At 42.1% G+C, this 12103-nt stretch overlaps 1 protein-coding gene across 1 annotated transcript in view; it reads right to left on the reverse strand.

The window, feature by feature from the left end:
* Positions 1–12103, reverse strand: part of epha8 (eph receptor A8) — a gene marked incomplete at both ends in the record, with an annotated part of 96102 nt that overhangs the window by 36456 nt on the left and 47543 nt on the right. Inside the window, one exon of the mRNA XM_079156746.1 lies at positions 9000–9315. Coding sequence (XP_079012872.1) covers positions 9000–9315 — 316 coding nt within the window. The remainder of the gene's footprint in view (positions 1–8999; positions 9316–12103) is intronic.

The raw sequence follows: 12103 nt of genomic DNA on the forward strand, positions 1-12103 counted from the left end.
CATTTGTATGGGGCTGAACATAAGAGGATTTGTTTGCGTGTGTCTTTGTGTGGCTGGTAACGTGGGTGTGCAAGCGCACACGTGTATGTGTGTGTCAGCAGAGTTGCTTTGTGTACCGACGTGTAGCCCTTTGCACCTGCTGTGGAGATAGGGCCTCGGCCAATCACAACAAAGATTGGGGGGAAGTTTGAGTGACACAACAGTGCTGTGTCTGGCTGAGATATGATTCATTCTGTTATCGCTCGCTCTCCCTCGCGCTCACACACACACACACACACACACACACACACAGTCACACACACACAGTCACACTCCCTTCCCGGTCTCCTCTCCTACGCACCTCTCTTTGCTTCCCTCCCTTCCTCCTTTCTTCTCCTCTCCCCCTTCCTCTTCTCATCTCCTCTTTCCCTCTCCTGCTCTCATCTCCACACTGACCAATCAAAGCCCCTTGGCCATCCACCAATGAGGACCATCCAGACACACAAAAAGACTAATTAGTCTTGGCACAGCAACAACAAATCCCACCGTGCTGGCGCTCATACACACACTCAGACAGATGCACACCGCTTACACGTTTAATGACGCTCACACATTTGGACATACACACACACACACACACATACACACATTTGCGCATTAACGCACATGTTTCACAACACATAGCTTGAGGCCGCGGCAGCTAGCTGTTATTTCGTGTTTTGTAAAGTTTTTTTGTTTGCCCCGCATCCGACGATGGTTGACATCGCTCCGCGGACGATAACCGCGCTATGTGTGTTTGTGTCTGCGCAGTGCAAACAGGACAACCTCCCAGTGAAGTGGAATACCATAATTAGGCTTTTTGAGACGTCTCCATCACCCACTTGTTGTGCCCTGCCGCTCACTGCGCTGTATTTGTGTGATGCACAATTCCAGCTCATTAAAAAAAACGTCCTGGCCATCATTTTTTGTCGCTTATGATTCCGTTGTTTTGGACAAAATGATTGCTGAGATCTGGGAACATGACATCATCACTTGAGCGCAGTCAGACAGGGGGAAGTTCCATTGGAGAAATGTCTTGATTTAAGTCAGCAGTAGAACCTAACCTTGCTTTTCACCATTCTCCTGTTTCTATTGTTACTGAATAGCTAGCTATCTACGAAGGGAGATGACGTCCCCTTTTTTTTAGTTCTGCCAACAAAGCTCTGATTGGGCAAATGTCTCTCCAACCAACTGGAAGTAGTTGCCATTTGGGCACAAACCCAGACTTGAACAAACACTTGAGCTGATCTTATTCCCAGGGCGTCAAATCCCGACTGTTTTGTCCCATACGGGTGGGTCAAACAAACACACGACTTTCACCCAGGAGACTGCTGTTCGTGTCTCTTGAGAAAAAAGGTCAAAGTTGTCTCATTTTAAGTTACGCAAGTACGTCAGTTACGTAATGTAGGCTACATATCTGAAGTTACTTAACAAACCACAAACTTTTGTTAAACCTAACCAAGTCACGCAGAGGGGTGGGCCGACCTAGCCGGTCTGTTAAAAAGTGGTAATTATGAAATTTTACAGTTTGCTTGTATTTCATTTCCCAAATACTGTATATTTTGTCTGATCTTCTGGAAAAAAAAACATAATTAACGGTCCATCAGACTGTTTGTGTTTTATTTCCCAGCGACATTTCTCTCTAGCGAGGTACAGGCATTCGCAAATGTCCAGTGTTCTCAACAACAAGAATGCTGGCCAAAAAAAACCATTTCCTTTTAGAGAAAAAATCACCACCTTAGTTAGAGTTCAGATGACGTAGATACAAATATCCAGTGAAATGAGCGAGGATTCAAATTCGAGTACATGCGAGTTTGTGTCACTTTCAGTGTAAAGTCAGTTGGTGTGTGTGCGATCACACCAGGCAGCCTCCCGCCCCGAGGCTGTGAGCGTGGGTGTGTTTCTGGAGCCTCCGTGTCATTTGCCTGCAAACAGTAACAATGTTGTTGATCAGCAGTTGTTTACAAACCGCCAGGAGGACGGAACTAATTTGATCACTTCGTATTCCCCCGCCTCCCCCTCCCGGGAGACCGCCTCAATTTGAGCTCCTTATACGTTCTCGATAGCAGGCCGGCACAAGTTGATTCTGACAGCAATTATGAATATCGTGTTCCACTCAAGTGGTTGTGAGCCGGGGAATAATGAAGTTCTCACCATCATCTGTTCCCCCAAATCACTTAACTGCATCTTCATTAGGAACTTTGCAGCCCTGAGGAAGTCATAGAGGGTTTCGGATGAAAGACGTAGCGCTCAGCTCATGCCGGAGAATTAGATTTATTAGCTTAATTTCCGCCTTAAACTCCGTAACTGAGATGACGTGTGTTCTGTATACAGCTGTCTGAACAGGGTGGTTCACGTAGGTATACATTGTTAAATCGGAAACTAATATTCTTTCCATTGAAATCAATGTTGATTGATGGTGGACGTCGTCTACCACCTGCCTTTAACTCCTAAACTCTTAAACTACTTTCACTACTAGTGTAATGTTTTATACAGTCTGGTTAATGTTGTGAATTGAAGCAAAACAACTAGTTCAGGTTTAGGCAACAGAATGACTTGAGTTATGTTCAGGAAAGGCTTGTGGTATGGGTTAATAATAAGTACGTTTATTATGTTACTCAAGTTACGTTAGTTAGTTAAGTACGTTACGTAACTTAAGTCAACATTGACCTTTGGCTGCACACGAGACGTGGTCAATAATTGAGGATTGAAATGTTTTCAAAAACGTTATGCTGAATTGATGAATTCACTTTTCAGCAGTGGTGTTTTGGATGTATACTGAACAGTTGTTGTTGCTGTTTTCAAGAAGTAAACTAATTATTTTGTGAGGGTTTAAAGTAATGGTATTCAGTGTTTGATAGATATATATGTACATAGCACCAGACAGTATATAATAAAGCCATTACACTGGTGTAACCCCTGTCAGCTGTTTTCACCTGTTTAGACCTTAGGGACCCCGGGCCAATGAGGATACCTCACCCTGTCACAAACGGCCATCACTGCTCTGTCTCTGGAGTTTCAATGACCAGTGTGTGTGTGTGTGTGTGTGTGTGTGTGTGTGTGTGTGTGCGTGTGTATGTCATCATATGTTTGAAGTAGGAAAATACCAAAAGTGAGGAGCAGTGACAGCAGAGAGGAGGAGGAGGGAGGAGGTGCTGACAGACCAGAGAAAGGACAAAGCTCTCAGCTCCTCTGTGCGTGTGATGAGATATAAATATATAAGACAGGAATATTAAATCCTCCTTGTCGCCTGCCGCTATCTTCCTCTGATATTTCTCCAAGGTGCCACGTTGACAGATAACGATCACATTATGTGTCTAACGCCTCACCTCTCTCGTTTGACTTTTGTTTCATAATCTCCGTCTCTGTTGTTTCTATTCTTTTATTTTCTCTCCTCAGCGCTCCCTTTATCCACGTCCTTTTCTTTTCTTTCTGTGTCCCATCCCTTTCCTGCACTGTTCAAGCCTTCCCTCTGACTGAGCGGGAGGAGAGTTTGCTTACAGGAGAGTCAAAAAGGCCTCTGAGCAATTTCTGCAAACCCTCAAGTGACTGGAGGAGCCAATAATTCCCGTCTGGAAGTGGCGAGTTACGAGGACCTGCCAGGACGGCACACATGGACGCACGCGCAAACATTTCGCAACCCAGAAAAGCCAGGGTTAGGTTACAAAACGACTTGGTTAGAGTTAGAAAAAAGATCATCGTTTGTCTTCAACTAATAATGAAACAACCGCACCGGTGCTCCTTTCAACACTCATCACTGCAGCCTGTGCTCTCTCGTCAACTGGCCGTCGCTCCACACCCGCAGATTAATCCACTAGTATCAGTTCATCTGAAAAACCCCCACATATCTCCACTCTCTACTCATCATCTCCGACAGTAATCGCAATTTACGCTCTAGCAATTTCATCAACATGGTCATTCCAAAAGTCCGATCACTGCTCCTGCTTATTTGCTTCTCCAGGAACACTTTGTTTTTTATATATTGTACGTATTGTGATGTGGAGATTCTTTGAGACGTATCTGTGTTTTATATTGTTTAGTAACGACTTGCCTCCTGTTGCTGCCTTTTTGACCAGGTCGTCATTATGAATGAAAACTGGTTCTCAATGGACTTATCTGGTTAAATAAAGGTTAAAGAAAAACAACAAAACTAGTGTGAATTAAAAACCTTGCATGATGTTACGTAACAAGCGTAACAATTTGAAGTAAAACAACACTAGGTAACAAGCGTGAAGTCATTGTTTACTTCGGGTAATAAACAGTGGTCTAATACTACAGTCAGAATAGAACAGAGGGTAAATTAATACTTTCAGATTCAAATGTTATCAAACACTGAAATAACCTTTCTATTGTGCAATTGGCTCTTACTGACAGAGCAATTTACAAAGGGATCAAACAAATCTGAAGGCCATAATAATCTATGATGATAAACATGTGGAACTGTCAAACAACAGCACTATGAGAAAGGAACAAGAAAATCAGACACGGTAAATTGAATTAAACTAGTTCAATCAAAATCAGCCTTTCAAAATGACCAGTTTTATACCCAATGCAGCAATTAGCATACGGTATAAGCCTTCTTTCAGACTATTGGAAAGAAAACATCCAAAGTACACATTTGAGTGTCGATTTGCATCTGTAGATTTGTCCTAAATTCACCAAAAGTTACCAATAGATAATGCCACATTTGCATATTTAAACATAAATCGTTGGAAAACTTATAATACCAAAATGAATTGTCTTAATGTCAGTAATCAACTTTTTTACTGTATTCACTTTATCCAGTGTTCAAGTAATTCCTCCAAATCAGCACATATGTGAAAACACATAGTTTTTAAACTCTAGTCTATATTTGATGGTACGGCATCAAAATCATCTTGGGTTTGAAAAGATTTTACTCGGCACTATAAAGCTTCAGTGAGGAGGTGATACAGAATATAGAAGTGATACTTTAGGACTTCAGGGGGACCATAAAAGGGGGGCACCGTACTTATTTTAGATGTAATAGTGCCGGTAAGTGTGCGCTCTTCCATCCTAGTAGCTGGATTGTGTTCTTTCCTACCAACTCAACCATAAACCGTGAAAGTACCAGGAGGCACGGTGCAGTTCACAGACTATGGAGGACAGGCTGTGGTCCATTGACCGAGCAGAGGAGTGAACTAACCCACATGTGTGAGTAGTACGCAGCTCCCTCTGTGTGTGTGTGTGTGTGTGTGTCAGGCTCGGGTGGGTCCGGCTGAGCTGAGTAGATGTGACCAGCCTAAGTGTGTGTGTCTCATATCAGTGTGTCCTCGATCGCTCTGACTGTATGGGGCACTTTAGCCCATTCTTCGCTGGCACCGGGAGACACACACACACACACACCCACACACAGTACAGTACGCACCTGCACACATGTATGCACAACTACACACACACACACACACACACTGTTTTGATGTAAACTCAAGCGGACGAGGGGTCCAGTCAACCGCTCTCCCTCCCTTCTCTTTTTTTTCTTCTTCTTTCTTTCATCGCCTCCCTCGCTGTGACACTTTCAACGGCATGTCACGCAACCCTGCACACGCACACACGTACACACACACACACACACACACACACACACACAGCATGTCGTGCTCTCAGCCGGAGACCTGCACCTTTGTCAGGGGAGAACCACTTAAGCACGCTCATATACACACACATATTCACACACATTCATGATTTCTCTCTCTCTCTCTCTCTCTCTCTCTCTCTCTCTCTCTCTCTCTCTCTCTGTGCGCACACATACTTCGCCACTTAAGCCGTCTTCCTTTCACCATCTCGTGCCCCGGCCCCGCCCCTTCCTCTGCCGCGTCTCGTCTGGTCTCGTGTGTGCGTGACTGCGGCTGGCTTTGGCGAGGGCCGAATTAGCACGGCGACCCAGTTTTGGCGCCAGAGAGAGAGACGAGATGTCAGTGGAGGAGATAGTGAGGAGCTCTCTCTCTGTCTCTCTCTCTCTGCTCCGGCTGACATAGTGTAACGGTGAATGGAATACCGGGGGGGGGATTACATGACAACGCCAGTGATTTCTATTTGCAGACGCTTTTATGCTTTTACACCCTAAAGTTAAAAAAAATTAAATAAATACAGTGTGTTGTATTCACAAATCCCCCTTAAAATCAGCGTTATAAACAGGACGGGACACCAGGTGATTTTTCTTTCTTTTTTCTAATCTTTTTTCTCGGCTTTCTTTACGGGATGTGTTTTGCATTTTCTGTGCCGATGCTAATTGGCTGCAACTAATTATAGAACGTCTGCGAGTGGCCCTCTGAACTGGATGCACACACACACACACACACACACACACACACACACACAAACGACACTTCCCACGCTTTTAAACACATTTCGACAAGGAGCTCTCGCTGTGTCGAACCAAAGAGGCCGCTGGCCTCAGATTGGTAAGACACAACAGAGATTTGTGTGAGAGAGTGTGTGTAGGTGTAGGGAGGGGGGGGCAACCGGTGTTGCGTGTCTCGTTCGGCTCGTTTGGCTGACAAACTGCTTTTAGCGTTTAATTATCCATCGCTCTGTGATTAATAGGTTTTAATCACTGTAACCCCTGGCAACCTGAAACGCTCGCGGGTCTTCCGCATGAGGTCAACCGATCAAAAAACCCCCGCGGAAAATCAAAAAAGACAAAAAACTAACATGCAAAAGAAAATCAAGAGTCTTTGCATCTGAAACGTCTCACTTCTCATTCATCATCGGCGTCTGAAGGAGGCGAAAACCTCCAGCTCAGACGGTTTCCTCAGTATTTACCTGCTCGAGACAAAGCGTTGAGACCTCGGAAAAAAAGCTTTTGACCAGTCCTTGAACTTTTCACAGGATCCACAGTCACAACTTCAAACAGACTTCTCGATTCACCGGAAAAAAAAGAAACTTTCCAAACTTGCGTGTCGCTTCGAAAAGCTTTTCTTTTTCTTTTACATTCTCGAGATGTTTCCTCGATGCTGACGTGATTTTGTGGAGACGGTTATTTTTTGGAAATAGAAGGTTTGATGGGAATTCATCAAACGAGCCAAAAAGGATTTTTTTCTTTCCCAGCATCCTCGGCAGTATCTATCCATGAATCTGGTTCCTTTGGTCAAAGAAAAAGACGGATTTCTTGTTGCTCTTTGCTCGGTAAGTGTTCACACCCCGAGGTGTAGATATGGAGTCATATAGATCGACGGGTAACTCACTCTCATTTTATGTGACTCCGTGTTAAGTAGGTGTAAAGAATACCAGTCATTAGGAGAAGCACAGCTCTCTGAACAGATACGGGGACATAAAAAAGTGTAATGGGCCCCATGAGCTATTATGGCCTGTTTTAGTGTTCTCATTTTCTATCATAGATACTTAAGCCTCCTCCTATTATAAATACAAATCATTCTATAGGGCCAATATAACTCTACTGTTACAGACCGTTAACAGTAACGCAGCTTTTATTTAGACTCAGTTTTTCACCTTTTTATTTTGTTACTTCTGGTTAAAGATGAGTTCAAATAAAGATCCATATTTCATTTTTGGACTATTTTGGATACATTGGTGAAATATTGTCTTAGCAGCTTAACTTAGAAAACAATTTAACGCAAAAGAAAATTGCAGCAAACAACAACAATTTCTGGCATAATCCCAATACTGATGCACATACAGATATTTTTATGCTGTAAACAGATAGTAGAGATAGCAGCCTTGCGTTACTTGCCTTGCGTCCACTACGCTCTACGGTGCAATTTTAGTCTTCTGCAAATGAGATCAGGATACTTGAATTTGTACTTTCTGATAAATACGTAGATCGGACATTATGAGCAAAAATAAGACGAAGAGACACGTTACAACTGTTTAGCTAATTATGATTGTGATTTGGGCCTCATTATGGTTATTATTTTGCAAAATGAATATATATATATACATATATATATATATATGTATATGTATATTACTTTCTTGATAGTTTCCACAAGCAGTACATGGATTGACTATCGTGGTTTAGCTTTTAAATTCAAGCTTAAATCACATGTTCGATAACACAATCGAGTCTTCTTTGCGTTCCCTCCACAAACACACCAAACCAAGAGTTGGTTCGTTTTGGCGTAGGCACATCTATGTATATATATATACGTATATATATATATATATACTACCCACAATGTGTTGGATTTTATAGTTAAACTAGTTTTATTAAATATTACGACCACCGCAGTTTTGGGACTGAGCCAGATAAAAAAAAACTAATTTACATATTTGTATGAATATAGATAAAAGTATATAGCAGCGTAACTTAATTAATTTTTTTTTTACTGAGGCTTAATATTTAGTTGTTTCATTTGATAAGTTTATAACTAGTTTTTGCTGCTCATATACGTCCCACGATATTTGCTGCAGTGACTTTATTGTGTGCATGGAAACGATTGATTTACTTAATTGATATTCTTTACTGTTTATTTACTTATTTATATTACTTGCTGCTGTATCTTGTGTGCACTGTCCACTTTGCTGCTGTGATCCTGTACATTTCCCCACTGCGGGACTAATAAAGGATTATCTTATCTTATCTTAACAATTACTGAGAGAAGCAGCCTCTCTAATCATTCAAATAAACCAATAAAGAAAACATAGTCGTACATTAATACAATATATGATTTCGACTGAAACCTAGAGTGACTGATGGAGGGGGAGGGAAATGTCCATGTTGGGTGCGAAAATAAAATAGTTATTGGGGTAAAACTAAACAGATATTTCTGTTGGATCTCCGACATGCGCCTTTCTCTTATTGAATGTTCAGCACAGCCCAAAAACTATAACTATAACTTAAAAATGATTCATGACATAACACAATTAAACATTTTTAAAAACCCAGGAAAATTGGGGTGAACCCTAATCGAACCAAGCCCAGCGGGAAATTTGAAAAATGACATCCCGGATCGGCCCAACTGGGTTCTGGGCAGAGAACCAAACACCCCGAGTCAACTCACCCACGCAGGAGTCTCTGTGTTCCTCGAATCCGGCAGAGCACACGCATCTCCCGATGGGCACCAGCCACTCCCCCTCCGCACTGCAGTACATCTTGGGCGTGTCCCTCTCCTCCGCGTGGTCCACACACTGCCCCCTGACCTCCACCAGGGAGGACGAGTCGGCACCCGTCACCACGTCGGTGAACACCGCCAGGTTGCGGCTCACACCCACGCAGCGCTTGTAGTACACCCGCACGGAGGTGAGGGCAATGCAGGCGCCGATGTCCTGGAAGGCCAGATAGAAGCCCCGTCTGCTGAGGGGGCCCACGCCTCGCACCTGGGAAAGGGGGGGAGGGGTTTCAGGTCATCACGAGAGTGTTAACAATCTGTTTTCGACATTGACAGCAAATACTAAATAGGACATATGATTAGTGAGAGTGTGTGCGCAGTCTTTATATTAACAATAAGGAAAAAAGGCATTAAAGTCCCTATTTAATGCAATGTCTCCTGAAAGTTACGTTCCCGTACAACAAATCTGCATTGTCAACGTACGTTTCAAGGAAACGTATTTCCTCCTGGATTACGGTTGTGTTTGACGTATCACAAGAACGCTTCTAATCTCAGTCTGCGGTGGTCTGAGGTCAGGGTGGATGGATTGGTCAAACAAACACAGCAATTTCTCTTATGAGACAGCTGTTCATATCTCGCGTGAAATCGTTAAGATATTTATCGCCACGTATTAAGGTAAAGCGACGTAACAAACACACTTATTTAAGCCAAACCAAGATCTTTTTTTCTGGTTTTCTTGTGTTTTTTGTTTAACCAGGTGTTTTCAAACTGCGATCGTAACCTGTGAGGAAACACGTTTCCCTCTAAATGTTATTGAAAATGTAATTTAAGTCTATAGGAAGGTAATCTTTTTTGTGCTATTAACATACCTCCACAAAGCAATAGAGCTAACACAGTCACAATATCTTGGCTCCAACAGATTCCATTTGCAGTTTAATCCATGCAGTGTATTTCTGGTACTTGAAATTGCGTTTTCACCCAATTAAGGGAAAATGGTTCGCAACCGAAGCGGTAGAAAAACTACACGCACAAAAAAAAATGTAAGAATCCTGAAACTATCTCAAACAAGTACAGGATTTAACAGAGCACTCCGGTGAAATTGTTGGCCTCAGGACGGAGAAATTAAAAAGCAGAACCAGAGATATCAGCTTTTTTATTTAATGCATTCTTCTTCCTTGATAAAATCTGGCATCTGCATTACCCACAATGCAACTCAGCTGCCCACAGTTCAGTCACAAATATCTAGTGTGTTACCCTGGTAGTTGTTTAATAACTGATTAAATTAATAATCTGCTTCGTCAGGACTGTCTGGTTTGCTTAGATCTGCTCAATTCTGATTGGTCCACGGTGGTATTTGCCTTTTTCCAACTGAACCTTCAAAGCAGTGAGAAAAGACATTAAAAAAAATCTCTGTGAAATAAACAAAAGTGCTCTTATTTTTGGTATAACCCCATCACTAAGAATAATACGTTTTCAGGGCCCTTAATTGACGCATTTTATTCCGAAATACTGGATAGATATTATTTTTCAAACTTTTAAGAATTATTTCAATGTTCAATGGTTTAACAGCTCACAACTCATAACAAGAAGACAAAGCTCCACTTTGAGGGGTCGTTATGCAAAAAAGGTTCCACTACCCTAAAGCACGAGGCAATATCACTTGGGAATTTGTGCCGTATAACTAAATCTATCTCAGTCCTGTACACGGGAGACATATGAAACCTCCGTGTAATTTTGCCTCGCTTACTCGACAAACTTAGTTTAGAAAGTATTCTCGGGGAAGTTTCAGCCTAAAAGCTCAAACAGTGGTTGCCGCAGTGGTTTCCCAACAAAAGCAGGTGGAGGCAGTGTGAGCGCAGCCTTAATTTAATCTCTGGACTGGTGTTTGGTGTTGTGTTTTGGCAGCAGTCATTAATCATCTGCTCCGCCTCCAACAGCAGCCTGGAACCATGGATGGTTTTACATTTTTATACACTTGTTTTTCATCTCGTATCACAGTTGATTATCTTTTTAACACCTGGGAACTGATTCAAAATACTGTTTCATAAGTTTGTTGTGGAAGCATATGAAAATATAAGGACGGCTTTTTCCGTAAATGATTCTCTCTATTTTCCCTCCACTGTTCTGTTTATTCCCACCCCGGCTTTTTGTTCACCATTGTACACCATGTTATTGAGGGGAAATGAGCTAACGCGCTTGCTAACGGTCAGTTAGCAAATTCCTTAGCTCTTCAGCTTAGCTTGGTTTAATGGAAAAGACATATTGGTACCATGGACTCCTGTCTCATAGCAGTTGGTAAACCATTCCTTATTTATGAAGCAGTTATTACTCCGACTGAGGCGGTAAAGTAAAAGTGAATGGTGTAACAAAGCTATTAAGCCACGTTGCCTCCATTTTGGTCTCTCCGCTTCACCGTCAGCTCACAGGTCAGAACTGTCTTAATTGTTTGCTATTCGTCTAAAGCAACGTTCGCTTGTTCACCAAAGTTGGACTCCCCGTGAAAAAAATGGCGGAGTGAAAGAAAGTACATTTAAATAAAGAATGTCTATACATCTATATTAACTAAAATCATATTACATTTAAATTAATATAGTAGGAAGGTAAACTATATGATAATATATATAGAATGTAAAATAAATGTTAAAAATCACCAGAGCACCAAATATAAATTGATCTGCAGCTAAAATTGGCCCCAAAATGCACTTTAGCCTCCTGTTTCAGTTACCTAAAAAGCTACAGTCCCCAGCTGTTTTAGGAAATGACTGATAGTTTTCCAAAATGAAGCCTTTGTAGCTACTTTTAAATATTATCTGCTTCAGTTAACCAATTAGCCTGGGCATGAGAGCCACAGACAGTGTCGGGAAGTCAGAAAGTATCGAGAGACGGACCGCCGTGTTGTCTTTGGTCTTTTCCTGAGATCTGTTGACTTTTATATTTGTTATATGGTTGAGCTCAGGAATCATGAAAGATTAAAAAGTCAACGCAAAGCCCCTGCACCAACAAAGCCCCAACCTAATTGTATTTGTTGTGTTTCTCAGGATTAATGTGTCGCAAAT

Source organism: Pholis gunnellus (genome assembly GCF_910591455.1).
Source record: "Pholis gunnellus genome assembly, chromosome: 3".
Taxonomy (NCBI): domain Eukaryota; kingdom Metazoa; phylum Chordata; class Actinopteri; order Perciformes; family Pholidae; genus Pholis; species Pholis gunnellus.